The 16,167-nt window shown below is 42.9% G+C and overlaps 1 protein-coding gene across 1 annotated transcript in view; it reads left to right on the top strand.

Moving 5' to 3' along the window:
- Positions 1-15,838, top strand: part of LOC117540257 (protocadherin Fat 4) — a 112,227-nt gene extending 96,389 nt beyond the window's left edge. The window contains exons 12-17 of the mRNA XM_034206842.1: positions 2,446-2,531; positions 3,417-3,596; positions 4,030-4,154; positions 6,253-6,470; positions 10,601-10,862; positions 12,773-15,838. Coding sequence (XP_034062733.1) covers positions 2,446-2,531; positions 3,417-3,596; positions 4,030-4,154; positions 6,253-6,470; positions 10,601-10,862; positions 12,773-14,682 — 2,781 coding nt within the window. The 3' untranslated portion in view covers positions 14,683-15,838. The remainder of the gene's footprint in view (positions 1-2,445; positions 2,532-3,416; positions 3,597-4,029; positions 4,155-6,252; positions 6,471-10,600; positions 10,863-12,772) is intronic.
- The last annotated feature ends 329 nt before the right edge of the window (positions 15,839-16,167 follow it).

A 16,167-nucleotide genomic window follows, 5' to 3' on the forward strand; every position in this document is an offset into this window, starting at 1 on the left:
TTGTGTTAAGGAAGAACAAACAACAACTTCTTCTATGAATGAAGTTTGTGAAATGTAGTTTGACAGATTAGGACTCGGCGTAGCTGATTAGCATTTGCAGCTAATCATCAACCCTTTTTATTATTCTTCCCAGAAACAAGCTGAAAACTAATGCCTTAAAGTCATTACTCAATGCCTGCACCACAACAAAGAGCAATGCTATGGTCTGTCGGACTGTCCATGATATTAGTCATGGTGAAAACGATGATCTCCAGTGGCCCTTTCTTCATATTTCCTCAGATGTTAGCCAAGCACAAAAGCACGCTCCTCATCTTTTCGTACATTCGGTATTGATTTCCAAGAGGAATCCTTGAGATTCATGTTTTCTCCACTACAGTGAGACACTTGACAGTAACTGCAGTGTATTTAAGTCGTGGATGGAGTCCCTTTGATCACAGGAAGAGACATTAATAAGATGTTCATGTGGATGTGACGTTCTTTATGGCACTTTAAAAATCTTCCAGTGTTTGAGACGAATGTGTCTGGTTGTTCCTCGCCTTGCTTTTGTCACTGTATGTGCTTCTTTTTCTGTATACGTGTCCATGTGTCTGAATCAAGTGTGACTCAAGTGTACTGTGAGGGAGAGTGTGTGTGTGTGTGTGTGTGTGTGTGTGTGTGTGTGTGTGTGTGTGTGTGTGTGTGTGTGTGTGTGTGTGTGTGTGTGTGTGTGTGTGTGTGTGTGTGTGTGTGTGTGTGTGTGTGTGTGTGTGTGTGTGTGTGTGTGTGTGTGTGTGTGTGTGTGTGTGTGTGTGTGTGTGTGTGTGTGTGTGTGCTTGGTGGGGTCGTGCTCCCCTGGATGATTTGTGTAGGAGATCCGGGCTGGTGTGGTCCGTGTTTACTTAAGATCCAGGAGAGGTTGAGCATGATTGCCCCGGTTTTTCAACACTTTCACACACTTTTCCGGACATTTTCCTCACCAGCCCATTTATTTTCTTCCTCGTAGGGTCGTTCCCTCTCAGAGCACAGAGGGAGCAAGAGAATAACCCACATCTGGACAAAAGCTTTGTGCCATTAACGGGAAATGGGAAATGTTTTGCTGTAGTGTATGGCATTTTCTTATGCCATTCTCCCATCAACCCCTGTGATGAATTGATGAACAATAATTGGCCTACATGCCATTTGGAAGGCAAAGCTCAAGCTAACAACAGGGCTTAGTTACACAAATTCTCAGGGAGAAATAATTGTAGCGGTTAAAGTAGCCCCTAGTGGGCTGAAGCAGAACCCTGGAGTGAGAGTTATGCTGCCGTGCATACGAAGATGTTCAGTCTGGAAAAAGGTTTTCAGTCATAAAAGATGTGCACACAAAAAACAAAACATTTTTCAAAGGATTTTTAAATCTTGTCTTGCTGTCACACAACCTCAGCAAAATAAGCATGCACATGTGTGCAAATCCTGTGACCGTCATTCATTGTGATATTTACAGAATGTGGCTAAATGCACGCTTTGTTGTCTTTTTCAGACCATTTTCAATGTTTATGGAACATTTCAATATTTTTTTAGCGATCCGCATTTTCTTTTCTGGCAGAGTAACATTAGAAGATTGATATCACTCATGTTTTATGCTAAGTACAAAGCTACCGCTAGCAGCTAACTTAGCTTGGCCCAAAGACTGGATGCAAAGGGGAACAGCTAGCATGGTTTCATACAAAGATTACAAACTCCAGCTACCATCACTGTTACCTGGTTGTTTTCCTTTGCTTTAATACCACTCTCATGTCTGTATGCTGAATACAGAGCTAGCAGTCACAGCTAACTTAGCTTAGCCCAAAGACTGGAAACAGGGGGAAACAGCTAGCATAGTAACCAACGGTAACAAAACCCACCTACCAACACCGTTAAATGTGGGTGTTTTTCTTTGCTTTGATTAATGAGCATGTACTACATCATTCCTCAAAAGTATTGACTTTCCAGTTATACTATTTTCTAGGGAACATCTGGAATAGTACCATGACAATGTTTGAACTAAACCAGCACAAGTGACACACACACATACACACACATGAACCTGATTATAAAGATGGAGAAACAGACTGTCAACCACAGTCTACCAGAAATAGTTGTTTTAAAAAGGAATCTGAAATGAGGAGTAATTGATTGAAGAATTGCGACTTCACAGCTGTTTTTCTGACACGTGACATGCGTGTGTGTTTCTTTGGTGTTTCTATGGCGTTTCTATGGCGGTGGTGGCCGATAGGGACTTGGCTTGGCAACTGGAAGGTCACCAGTTCAAGTCCCGGCAAGACCAAGTGCTACCGAGTCTAAGCAAGGCACCGTTCCCTACACTGCTCCCCGGGCGCCGTTCAAAATGGCAACACACTGCTCCTAACACTAGGATGGGTCAAATGCAGAGAAACAATTTCCCCACGGGGATTAATAAAAAGTATATATCATATCATCATCATATAGGCTGCATCGCTGACTGTGGACCAGTGTGGTGATGACCAGGAACCAGGCTACTGTGCTGTGAGCAATGTGGCAGTGCACACGGACTGGTAAGAATTCAAACACACACACACACACACACACACACCACATGCATGACACAGATGTTCTGTTTCTAGGATCCTAATGTATACATTGAAAGAGCGTTGACAGTTTAAGGTCCTAGGCTTGGAAAACTCAATGCACAATGAAATTGTCCGTGTCTGGCAAAACAATGGAAAGTATGACAGAAACAATTGTTTTTCTGTTGAAGATGTGGTTTTAGTTTACCCCATGTTGTAGCATAAGACAATGTTAATGGAAGAGAAGTAAGGCAAGTAGAGCAGAAAATTAGAGGAGGAAGAGTTGTTTCTATTTTGCATTTCGAGAATGAAATTGAAGTGTCAAGTACAAAGTCGAAATGTTGAGAAAAGAAGCTAAACATTTGAGCTAAATCACACAACTAGCATTATTGTTTAAAAGTTCGACTAGCTTTTATATGAACATTTTGGGGGCTTGCAAAGGTCAAACTATATAGTTGTAAAAAAAAAACCTTCAATAAATGACTGGACGATCAATGCTTCTACACTCTCTACTCTGAAACGCTGTACATGTGTTTTGCGTATATATGGGTGCGTGTGTGTGAGAGAAAGAGAGATTTGACAGACGAAGAAAGGGCACAGAGGTCTACAGACGGTGAAACTCGCTGACCCACAGTGTCTCCTGTTAGTGTGTGTGCGTGCATACTTGAATGCATTGGATTCTTATGCATGTCTGCGTGCATTTAAGTCTCTGTGCCTCTGTTCATGTGTGTGTGTGTGTGTGTGTGTGTGTGTGTGTGTGTGTGTGTGTGTGTGTGTGTGTGTGTGTGTGTGTGTGTGTGTGTGTGTGTGTGTGTGTGTGTGTGTGTGTGTGTGTGTGTGTGTGTGTGTGTGTGTGTGTGTGTGTGTGTGCAGGATCCTGGATGTGCAGCCCAACCGGCTCTCTGTTGGAGGCGTCAGGTCAATAGAGCCCGTCCTTCATCGGCGCGGTCAAGTCGCCACCCACGACTTTGTGGGCTGCATCATGGAGTTCAACGTCAACGGCCGCCCGCTGGAGCCCAGTCAGGCGCTGGCATCGCAGGGCATCCTTGACAGGTCGGCATAACCCCCCCCTTTTACTCCCGTTCACCCCCTCCATCATCTCCCTCTTCTTCCCATCTGTCCGTCTTCTCTAACCTTGTTGACTCTCGCTGTGGGACATCTGTTCACACTCCCAAACCCTCTCAAGAGTTTTTAAAACGTTTTTTTTCATAATACACATTTTTGACGGGGGAAACCAATTGCAGAATTCCGGAGATTTTTGTTCTTCTTTTCTGTCCCGCTGGTAAATACTGAGGCGAGAACAGATCTTTTAATATGCAAATTATCTCTGGGTTCTTTATGTTTTGCCGCACGGGGAGAGAAATCAAGGCTCATCTGCCCCGTTTCTCTTTCTGAGTTTCTTCTTTCAGCGGACCCCCCGGCTGCAGCAGTCTGACTTGTCAAACTGACGTTGTGTGTGTCGTTGTGTTTGTCGTTGTGTGTGCAGATGTCCGAGACTGGAAGGAGCCTGCACCGCCAGCCCCTGCAGACACGGGGGAACCTGCTTGGATCGCTGGTCCTGGCAGCAGTGCCAGTGCGTGGATGGCTTCACCGGAAAATTCTGTGAGAAATGTAAGTACATCCCTTTGAAGTGTTACTGCTGAGTCTGCACTTACTAAGGAATATTCTATCATGATTATTTATGATCCTTCCCTCATGAGTCACCAAACTGCACCATTTAGCATAATATAGACCACATCACTGCAGCTTTATTTCAAAGTATTTGTGTATTTCCTTTTGTAACCACTACAAATTGTTTTTTATTTATTGAATTAGTTCACTGGACCATACATGTACTTTGTTCAAAATACAAACGTTTTTTTACATACAGTGTAAAAAAACAAAACAAAGAAATATGCGTTATTGTATGCCTTTAATCCAAAAGCAAAAAAAAGAAATATATATATTTAATAAATGCATAAATACTCCACATCAGATAATGTACACTAATCTAATTACGCTACTGTGTAGGTGTTACATTAGGTTAAGCAACGTTGCATATCATCAATACCACACTTATTTTGAAACCTTATTATTACTGGTAAGTCTGGTTACCTCTGCACTTCATTTGTCTCTGTTCACCATTGGGTTTGAGCTTGTGGTAAATCGTTTGATTTGCCTCACGAAAGACGATCACAGAACTTTTCCTTTAACAAAACTGAAGCGTACTCTCTCAGTCTTGTGTTTCATCTCCAGAGAAGAAAAATATAAACATGCCAGGAAGAAGAATGACAAGTAGGAACATCCTCTCCACAGAAGGAAGCAATGAGGTCTTAGAGAAATGTAAAAAATGTTAAGCCAGTGCCGTGCCTCAGATCCTACCAGCCATCTTCATGTTGTGGTTACAGTAAAGTTTGTAAATCTTACCCATCAGTCAGTGTCTTAGCTAAGCTTATCCCTGCATTACAGCAAAACGTGTGCTGCTAGAAGCCTGGCAACTTTCTGGAGGGTTGGTTGGTTAAGTACTAGCTCATTCAAACTACAACCAAAATGGATCTTCACCAGAAAGGTCCATTTTGTGAACTGCATTTACTTACACATTAGCGCTGTTTAAATGTGTTTTGTCCAAATATGAAGCTTATACTCAGCAGCACAAATGTGTGTGTCAATGTCCACCAAAGTATTCCCACAGATGTAAAAACCCCCTGATTCACCAAACAGATTTTGCCACAGAACTTTGACATTTTCAAAGCTGGTGTGGCGTCATCTTGAATCCAGCCGCAAACTCAGTGACCGTACGATTTCGCTTTATACTGCTCTGTGCCGTTTATTCAAGAAATTATAAGGGAGGGAGAAGGAGACTGGCATTAATTAACATCAAACAGTTAAATTCAATTGACCTTTTTACATTATTACAAAAACAAAATACGTATATTTTCATTTTAATTGAGTATTTAAATCAACTTTGAAGCGGGAGTTGCTCTGCTCTTTTGATTGAGACTCTTCCCTGGTCTTCACATTTCAAAAATACATTTGTTTTATTTCTTCATTTATATTTGTAATGGCTGCCAATGTCATACTCGTTAGGGTTAATCTGACATCATATGAAAGACACATTCTAAGGATTGTTTTCTGGATACACTATTTATCAACAGTACTGTATGATATCTTAAATAACAACTTGTTATATGGCTGAATCTTGAAATGTGACTTCAGAACATATCACATTCTGGTATGCAACACGTATTCTGGTATGAATAGGAAGTTTAGGAAAAGGTGTTCTACCTGATAAGTAGTTCACTTCCTGTTTGCCATCAGGAGTTGTATATTGTGGTCATAGATACGCACCGTTCATAATATATTTGTCTAGAGCCTTTATTTCTATACAACCCTTTTCGTAGAGATATTGAATGTGACTTCCAAGATGTATAAAACTAGCCCAAAGCACAACATGAATTCACACACTTTATTTTTCATCAAGCAATGACCAGAAATGTGTTGGATTACATTTCCACTTAAGCTATTAACATGAAAATCTGAAGCGAGTGTAGTTTCATTGTCTCTTCCACTTAGGGAAGACATTTGTAACCACTTGTGAGAATGTAAGGACCAGTTAGTGGTTATGGCAATCGGACTAGGAAAATAAATTGCGCCTTAAGAGGAAAAATGTAAGTTTTACAGTCGGCTGTGAAAAAGGATTACGTTTACTCTCCATCTTTCTCTCCCGCAGACATGACAGCGGACACCGCCCTGTCCCTGGATGGCACCGGGCGCCTGGACTACTCCCTGAAGCAGGGCCCTAAACGGGACGTCCTCCTGAAGCAGGCCCTGCAGGGCGCGACCTCTGACCCCGCCGGGCCCAGCAGCCTGGAGGTCAAGTTCAGGACGCGGAGCAAGAGCGGCACTCTACTGCACGTTCAGGAGAGCAGCAACTACACCACTGTGAAGGTGAGGGGGAGGGGGAGTTAGACACGTTCAAATGATTTAAACATTGCTGCCTGTTTCAAAGTGGTGCTAGAAGTAATCAGATCCATTAATGCTGGAAACTGACATTTTGTTTAGAAGAATAACTCACTATAATGTATCAAAACAGGGATGTAAATGCATAATGAAAAGATGATAAGGTAATACAACTATGAGAGTTATAATACACTATGATCCTTGCAAAAACTAAATGTCAGCAAGTATGTAAAAGAAGCGATACTACAGTGTAAAAGTACAAAAGTATCGCATCAAATTATACTTTTAGTACCAAAAGTTAAATGACTGGTCGTGATGAATGGCACAAATAAGCACCATATAGTGTTCATAACTTAAATGTTGCACTTAGTAAAGCTATATTATACACACACTGGCTAGTTTTACCTAACTTTTAGTAATGTATAGTGATGTATAATATATATATTTTGTATTATAATCTAAATCTGAAAAGTAATTAGTAACTAAATATGTAAAATAAATGTGAAAAGTACAACAATTGTCTACAAAATGTAGTGGAGTAAAAGTATAAATTATCTAAATTTGAAAATAATTAAGTAAAGTACAAATACCTCCTTTTTTAACTTAACTGCAGTACTTGAGATGAACAGTATACAGAGCTTTAATGAGTCACATGTTTACTTCATCATTATGTACTTTCCAATATTTCCATACCCTTCCTTTTTAACAGAAGCACTGCTGTGAATACCTCTAAATTATGAAAGGCATCACCCCAGGTAGTAGTTTCACAATAAAAGCCTTTGAGGGAAGTAAACGTCGCTGAACTGTTGCAAGTGTTCATGGGAGGAAGTCTGGAGTTTGCATTATCAGCACACAACAGCAAGTTAATATAGCCAACCGGAGCAGATGAAAGAATGGGGAGTCTTCCTCCTGAAACATTAAAATACACTTAAACGATAAATAAAGGTTATTTCGGTTGAAGTAAATCCTGCCAACGCCTGACAGTGTTCCTGCTGTTTGACCTCAATAGTTTTATAGTAGTATTTTATGTCGTGTGAAGCAAAAGACCATTTTCCTCCAGATATACAACAGAAGCTCCTAAAAAAAACTTCACATGCACATCCAACCACCAACCACAAGTCTCACTTCAACCATTTTCAACTATTTAATTTGAAGAATCAGCACAAATAATGTGTGACCTGTTAAAGTAATCGTTTGGACTTTTTAAAATGAGTTTGTATTAAACCAGAGTCAAAGTGATACCTACAGTATTGCCCCCATTTTGGAGAAAAAGTGTGCAAATAAAGGCTTATGGTCGGGGACAGCAGCAAAACCTTTTTTAGACACCGGAAAAAGTCAATTTGTGTTAAAGTTCTCGCTTTATTTAGGATGTTTTCACAGCTTTACCTTACACAGCCTTTTCAATCAGGAAACTTAAGCTGTTATCTCAGCCCTCTTCAAAATCACCAGACTCCATTGACAAAATAAATAATTGTTCCTGGCAGAAGACAGGAGTTGCTGGTTTACTTTTGCATCCATCAGTTGGTTTGTTTGTGTTATTGTGTGACTTTGGTGAATCCGAAACGTTCACTTTAAATCACCATAGTAACATGTACAGATAGTGGCATTTCCCTAAATTAAAAACACCATGATTAAGATTCAGCTTAGTTTGGCATCAGCTAATTGGCCCGCTAATTTACCAGAGCAACAACTGTTGATGTAAGCGTCCGCCAGCAGCCGTACTAGCAGACTCGGAAAGGCTCATTAGCGAATGTGTGAGTTATAATTAGTTCATGATCATGATTAGCCTCTGGTGCCAGGACACAAATCATCTCTGGCTCATCCATTTGTTTGACATGACACAGCAGAGGCTCTGCAATATGGCTGCCGGATGATTTGTTGTATCACCAAAGGCATTTAAAAGTGTGTTGTGTGCAAACATACAGTAAGCTGATACTAATATAAGGAATCCTCGCTTGAAGAAATTGTCAATACGTAGTACAGGTACTATATAACGAAACGGTTTCTCTGCATTTGACCCCGAGTGTTAGGAGCAGTGTGCTGCCATTATGTACGGCGCCCGGGGAGCAGTGTAGGGAACGGTGCCTTGCTCACGGACACCTCGGTAGCACTTGGTCTTTCCGGGACTTGAACTGGTGACCTTCCAGTTGCCAAGCCAAGTCGCTATGGACTTCGCCACCACCGCCCATGTGTCTGTGCATGATTTCAACTCTCCTTACTTTTAAAGGGGCCCTATAATGCTTTTTGGGGTTTCCTCTTTCCTGTCGTGTGTTATAGGTTTTTCAGCATTTGTTTACAACAGAGCCGGCCAGAGCAGACTGGGCTCTGGTTTCAGACAGAGGGTGAAAAGAGGTGCTGCAGCACAGGCAGTATGAGAAAAAAAATAGCTTTTTGAACATTGAAGCATGGAGACATGTCCCAGGAGAGACACTACATACTGATATGAACTCTGAAAATGAGCATATTAGTACCCCTTTAATCACAGCAGTTATCACCCACACTCTAACTATAGCCAAACTCTGTGGGGCTCTTTCTTCTTCTCTCATCCTGTTCACCCCCCTTCCCTCTCACCCATTTTGGGCAGCTGCCCAAAGAGGCCTAAGCGCTCATTCATCCTCTTACATTTTTTCTTTTTCGACCCTCTCCGCCCTCATCACCAGCGACCCCTTCCCACTTTAGCATCAGCCTTTCTCTCTTATGAATTTGTTTTCCGGAGCCTGAATCTCCATCACAGCTTCCTAAACAATCTGAGGAAGTATTATAAGTACCATGACGCCTAAAAAAAGTGGGGACGCGGGGGAAAACGTACTCTCAATGTACGTTTGTCGAGAGTCTGGATTATATATACTGATATATTAAAAAAACAACCGTGTTTAAAGATGTTTAATAGATAAACTTGATGATTGGTTTTCCAGGTTTAGTGCAGATTTTCTTTGGCTTTAGGGACTTTCCGCTTTTCCATTTTAAATCAATTCTTCCGGAAGCTACTTATCATTGCTGATTTTTTGGGTCTTTGAAAAGGGAGTAGAGTGGGATTACTTTTCCATCGAATGAGGAGTAAACATATGAGATTACCATACGCACGGTAAGCCGCAAATTTGTTGACCGTGCCAAAGTGAGCTTGATTAATTTCTTTTAAAGGCGCTCTCTTGTCCACTCTTCAGGAAAGAGGCTTCACCAGTGGGCGTTTTGAATGAGCGTGTTTCCTCTGAATTTGTCAGTGAGCTTCTGGTCATCATCTGGCTGAATAACATTAGCTGCACACGAGTTGTGAGAACATGATTTAGTGCAGCGCGTCCCGCCGGGAGGAAGATTTATGAGCGTCAAGCTGCATTTTTGATCCCTGACCTCAGCATCAGATTGTGAACGCAGAGTGGTTGTAGTTCTGCAGGGAGAAGACTTCCTCTCATCGCTCGTGATTCATGCTGACATGATAAGTCATTGCATTAAAACACTGCATTTTTAACCCTGTGTCTCTCCTCAGAGAACATTATCTATCGAACGCTTGAAATTAATTATAAGAAACTGCAGATTCATCAACCGTCTTATCCAGTCTGTCTTCTCTAAGCCATGATGTGCAGTTTAAAGTGGATATTAAAGGTCCCCTATCATACCTATTCATCAATATATTATAGGTCTCAGATACAGAACATGTCTCTGAAGTGTTTGGCTCCAAACACCAAACAGATCGTTGCAGCATTACCCATAATCCCCTCTGTTTCAGCCCTGTTTAAAAAGTGCTGATTCTCTGTCTGTTACTTTAGATGAAAATAAGGAGCCCCTCCCCACGCCCCTCTGAGAGAGATTTGTTTTATTTTTATTTATTTTTCATAACAAAATGGTGCTCTAGGAGGAAATTCAGGTGATAAGGTTTTTATTAAGACAAAAAGCCCAAAAAATCGTTATGACATCACAAAGTGGGCAACATCTGATCAGCTCATTTTCAGACAGGTTTTTATATAAATGGATCAGGACAAAAAGTGAGCAAAGCTTTTATTCCTGAAACTTTCAGAATCTCTTTACACAGAGGGGTCACATGTTTATGTATAACAGACATGAACAAGTGAATTTTGCATAATAGGAGACCTTTAACATGGATCTGTTTTTTCTTCTCCCAGCTGAGGAACGGGAACATCCACTACATCTCGGATGCGGGCGTCGGGGGAAAGGTGGAGCGGACGGTGGGCGACGCCGTGCTGTCGGACGGTCAGTGGCACTCGCTCCAGCTGCTGAAGAACGGCTCGGCCACGCTGCTGCTGGTGGACGGAGCGCACCCCCGGGTCATCCAGCATCCCACGCAGGACTTCGGGGGCCTCGGCGTCCTGACCTTTTCCCTCGGAGGAATCCCACCTGGACCCGCGCAGCAGAAGACTGCAGCAGGTGAGGCAGCACTGAGGATTCATTATGTGTCTGGGTTAGGGAGTAGAAGGGTAGAAGGTCATGGGTTCAAGTCATTTCTTTCTATTATTGAGTGCTGAGACACTTTTTCCTGATTGCCACTTTGACCCCAGAGAGGCAGTGGCTACTAAAAAAAATGATGTGTTATTTTGCCCTAAAGATGTAATTGGACACACAGTAGGGCTATTTCCTTTTTTACAAACTATGAATTCTAACCTCTTACTTGCTTGTACCATATTTGTATATTTAAGTAGATGTTAATGATAAATAAGTGGAAACAAATAATTCTCCTTACAGATTTTATCGGAGATATTAGTTGAAATCATTAAAATATGCTTGTAGCACTGTATAAGTATGGCTATAAGCACTCATCAACATGCAAAACGCTTTATAACAATAATCAAAACACTTTTCATCATTTTTAAATGACTTATATAGTCAAGTGTTATTCTACTTCTTTAATGCTGGACACTGACATATCTTTTTAAAAAGGCCCATATTATAATGTATCAAAACAGTTAGTATAATGCATGATAAAAAGATTATAACGACTATGAGAATTATCATACATTATGATCCTTGTGAAAAAAAATATTATGATGTTCCCTAAAAATAAATCACAGTTTAGATGTGGCTCTCTTAAAACTATCCATGATCGTCAGACACTTGCACCGGCACATCTTATTTACAGATGTATGTGTGTGAAAGTACATGTGTGTTTACGTGATATGTCAAAACAAATACCGAAGCTTACATAAAACTGGCGTTTGACCAATAAACCCACCCCTTACCTTCTGTATATTACTAATGCAGCAGCACATGGTATGGAAACCTCTTCAACATATCTTAAAGTGTGTACACATGCACATACTGTACTAGTGTGTGACAGAGAAGCGTTTCAGCCTTATAAATCCAGGACACACCGTATTTTTCCCCAAATGAATTTATAGTGTGCTTCTCAAACTGCAGACCATATTTGGTGGCGGTCCAACAAAAAACCTGGCCTGAAATCCGTTTCTCTCCACGCTGCTGAGATTTACCTGCTATGCATTTACATTAGTTACATAAATGTTTCTTTATCAGAATATCATGGACAAAATGACCAAAATTGATTTAATTTGATTTTGTCTTGGAACACCCGCCCTTTTTTTCCACGGACTTCTTATTTTAGTTTAGACCTAAATCACAGATCAGATGTCCTCGAGCCTGAGCTGGAAACAGTTTGGAAAAGGTGAAAGAGTCCACTTTAGAGATGTCACGGGAGGGAAAACTCAACTAATACTATGCTCAAATGTAATAAAAAAAGGTAAAATGTTTTACCATAGAGACCTGGGCATACATTAAATACTGTGGTTCTGCAGATCTGTGGCGTTACGTCAGAGTGTCTGAACTGTTGTGTCTTGTATACATTTTTCGAGAGATAATGAAAAGGCACAACTGGATTTAATCTGCACCGGGATAAATTCAATAAAAAAATCTATTTACATCGGTGAGGCAATGCTGTTGGGCATCACACGAAGAAAAAGATTGAATTAGACACACAGACGTTCATCCAACCCAGATGTGTGTCTCGAAGCAATACAAAGCTCCGACGATGGATTCTCTGCTAGAAAATATTTTGTATTATTTTCAAATTGGCCAGCTATCGATTGTTTGAATATGTATTTTTTTGTCCCAAGCTTGAACCAATTACCCGACTAAACAGAATTGCTTTAGCTCTGATTATAGCTCCCAGTTCCGATTTACGAGGAAGCGATCCAGCTCTGGCAGACATTTTGAAAATTAGCCTGGTGGCAATCGGAAATGACTCCACTCCAGGCCAATGTTATGTCCTTTTCAGCTGCTGATGTCTGCTTCTTGTTATCTGAACTTTTTCCCTCTTTCATTCGCAGGTTTCGACGGTTGCATGGCCTATGTGAAGTACAATGGGGAGAACCTGCCGTATACCGGAGATCACAACCTGGTGACCTTAACCAAGACCAGTTCTTCTGTTAAGATAGGCTGCAGGGGTCCCAACCTGTGTGAGAGCAGCCCATGCTGGGACGGCTTGATGTGCGTCAACCAATGGTACACCTACCAGTGTGTCCCGCCCGGCGACTGCAGCTCGAACCCCTGCCAGAACCAGGGCAGCTGTGTGCCGGACCCCCGTTCAGGATTCACCTGCGTCTGCTCCGAGTTCTACACGGGCAAGATGTGTGAGACCCTGGTGGCGTGTCTGGGCGTCCAGTGCCCTCAGGGTAACGTCTGCAAGTCAGCCAACAACGGAGGGTATGTCTGCAGCGCTAACCCCACCGCGGAGACGATGGTCCTTCCCATCTGGGCGGTGCCTGCTATCGTTGGCAGCTGTGCCACCGTCCTCGCCATGGTGGTGCTCAGTCTGATCCTGTGCAACCACTGCCGGGGCCGCAACAAGACCAAAGTACCAAAGGAACCCAAGGAGAAGAAACCCAAGGAGAAGAAGAAGAAGAAAAAGAAGAAGGGCAGCGAGAACGTAGCGTTCGATGACCCTGATAACATCCCACCATATGGTGACGACATGACGGTACGGAAACAACCAGAAGGGAACCCCAAACCGGACATCATTGAGAGGGAGAACCCCTATCTGATCTATGATGAAACAGACATTCCCCACAACAATGAGACCGTCCCCAGTGCTCCCTGCGCCCCCTGTAGCGGCCCAGAGGCAGATATTGAACACTACGACATAGACAACGCCAGCAGCATCGCCCCGTCGGACGCCGATATCATCCAGCACTACAAGCAGTTCCGCAGCCACACGCCCAAGTTCTCCATCCAGAGACACAGCCCGCTGGGCTTCGCCAGACAGTCTCCGTTACCCCTCGGAGCCACGAGCTACAACTACCAGCCTCAGTACACCCAAGCACTGAGGTCCACCCCGCTCAGCCACTCCCACTCAGCCTGCCCCACCCCCAACCCTCTCTCCAGGCACTCCCCAGCCCCGTTCAACAAGCCCTCCTCCTTTTACCGGAACACACCGACCAGAGAGCTCAACCTGGCCCGGCGTGAGGGCAGTCCGATGGACATGCACAACGACATGTGCCAGGCCCCACCCATGTTCAACTACGCCACCCGGCTGGGGAGGCGCAGCAAGAGTCCGCAGACCATGGCCGGCCACGGTCACACCTCCAGGCCTGGCAGTCGGCTCAAACAGCCGATTGAGCAGATCCCTCTGGAGACGGGGCCTCCTGTGGGGCTGTCCATCGAGGAAGTGGAGCGGCTGAACACGCCTCGCCCGCGTAACCCCAGCATCTGCAGCGCGGACCACGGGCGCTCCAGCTCGGAAGAGGACTGCCGTAGACCACTGTCGAGGGTCCGCAACCCCGCCGACGGCATCCCTGCCCCGGAGACGTCTTCAGAGAGCGACTCACACGACTCCTTCACCTGCTCGGAGATGGAGTACGACCGGGAGAAGCCGGTGACTTACAACTCCCGAGTTCCCAAGCTCTCGCAAGTCAACGAGTCCGACGCTGACGACGAGGACTACGGCGGGAGGCTGAAGCAGCGGCGGTACTCGAGTCGGAGGGCAGAAGGAGGGCCGGGGATTCCCCAGATGCCTCCGACGGAGCAGCATTACACACTGCCCCACAGACTGGGCCAGCAGCCAGGGGGCTTCAACTGGGACAATCTGTTGAACTGGGGTCCCGGCTTTGGACATTATGTGGACGTGTTCAAGGACTTAGCCTTGCTTCCCGAGAACGCGTCGGCGAGAGACATTGAGATGAACAGTGGGGACGGCTCGGTGATCATTCTAAACGAAGGAGAAGCTGAGCAATATGTATGAGACTATTTATTACGATGTTGTAGAATATGGTGATGTTCTCCATTCAAGAAAAAAAAGGAAGACTGTATATTTCAAGAGAACATTGGACTACATGTTTTTTTTATTCACAATTACAAGACGACTTTCAATGCAGTAAGGCAGAAAAATGGCACCTGTAACATGACAGATTTTGTCTTCAGCCACCTTGGTTTAGTTTACCAGTCTTTTCTAGGTCCAAAGTCAACTGTGCATTCATGTCTCTGTGGCCTCATTACAACGTATCCATTGACCCTGAATGGCTCAAAAAAAAAGAAACCCATGCCTGAATTCAATTTAGTGACTGCAAAGCTCCGTTCACATTATCTTGATCAAACATTTCTGTTTTTTATTACCGACATTGCCTCTCCTTTCCTAAAATGTCTGTCACATTCGCACCTGAGAGATAAGACGGTAGATAATATTAACACTCACAGGAAGTAAATTCCAGCAGTCAATTTTTCATTTACTTAAAAGGAAGCATGTGTGTTTGATCCGACTGCACCTGTGACAGGACACGGCCCTCGGTGTGTAAGTTAGCTCGCACGGTATGGCAGACCCCTCCATACTGTATATGATCCCTTTTCTCTTTGCCCTGGTGTGTTTTCTCACAGAAGACTGGCTAAACACTCCAAGAGTGAGGATTAATAAAGTCGCCTGCCTTACAGACATTTGAGGATTTCAGTTCAGACTTTTCCTCTTCTGTTTTTATGGCCTGAGTTCAGGAGAGGAGATTTTGGCGAGATAGTGTTTGTCATTTTCTGACCAGCCAAGCGTTTAATGATGATGTATGAATCCTATAAACATGACCCCAACTAAAACACTATGAACTTGTGTACATTTTTTTTTATTCATGAGTAATCATGGAGTCATTTGTTGTTGTCCATTATTTTGACATGTATGGTTTCTACATTTTTGTACTGTTTATTAACTTAAATTACTTAAGCTGTGTTTTTATGGATATTTTCATATGCTGAAATGTATGTTCTTACTTTCGGGGAAAGTAAGATTGAAGACTTATTTTTTACATGTGTTACATATGTAACATCAGTATTTTCCACTTTTGATAAAACTATAACATGCTGTATGCTTTGTACCTGTAAAAAGCCAATAACAGAATAAAAAAAGTATTTATTTAAAACCTGCTTTTAACTTTTTCTTTCCTGCAGTCGTAAGAAACTGATTTAGATGCATGTCAGCGTTGGCAGTTTCTAAAATGGTCAGCTCAGAATATATCCCATCCTTAATCTTTTGGGTGCTAAGGTATTTAATACTCAAGGCTCACTCTGTGCCGTCTTTAAATAAAACCGGGTCTGAGCAAAACAAGACATTTCAGGACCCGAATGAAACTGAGACATCTCTGTCTCGGCCAAGCTAAACATCAAGCGGACTGCGAGACGCAGGGCCCTATATTGCTTTCAACAATTATTTACATCTGGCTTATTGAGCAGAACCTCTTTTTTGTCATAG

The sequence above is a fragment of the Gymnodraco acuticeps genome, unplaced genomic scaffold (genome assembly GCF_902827175.1).
Source record: "Gymnodraco acuticeps unplaced genomic scaffold, fGymAcu1.1, whole genome shotgun sequence".
NCBI lineage: Eukaryota > Metazoa > Chordata > Actinopteri > Perciformes > Bathydraconidae > Gymnodraco > Gymnodraco acuticeps.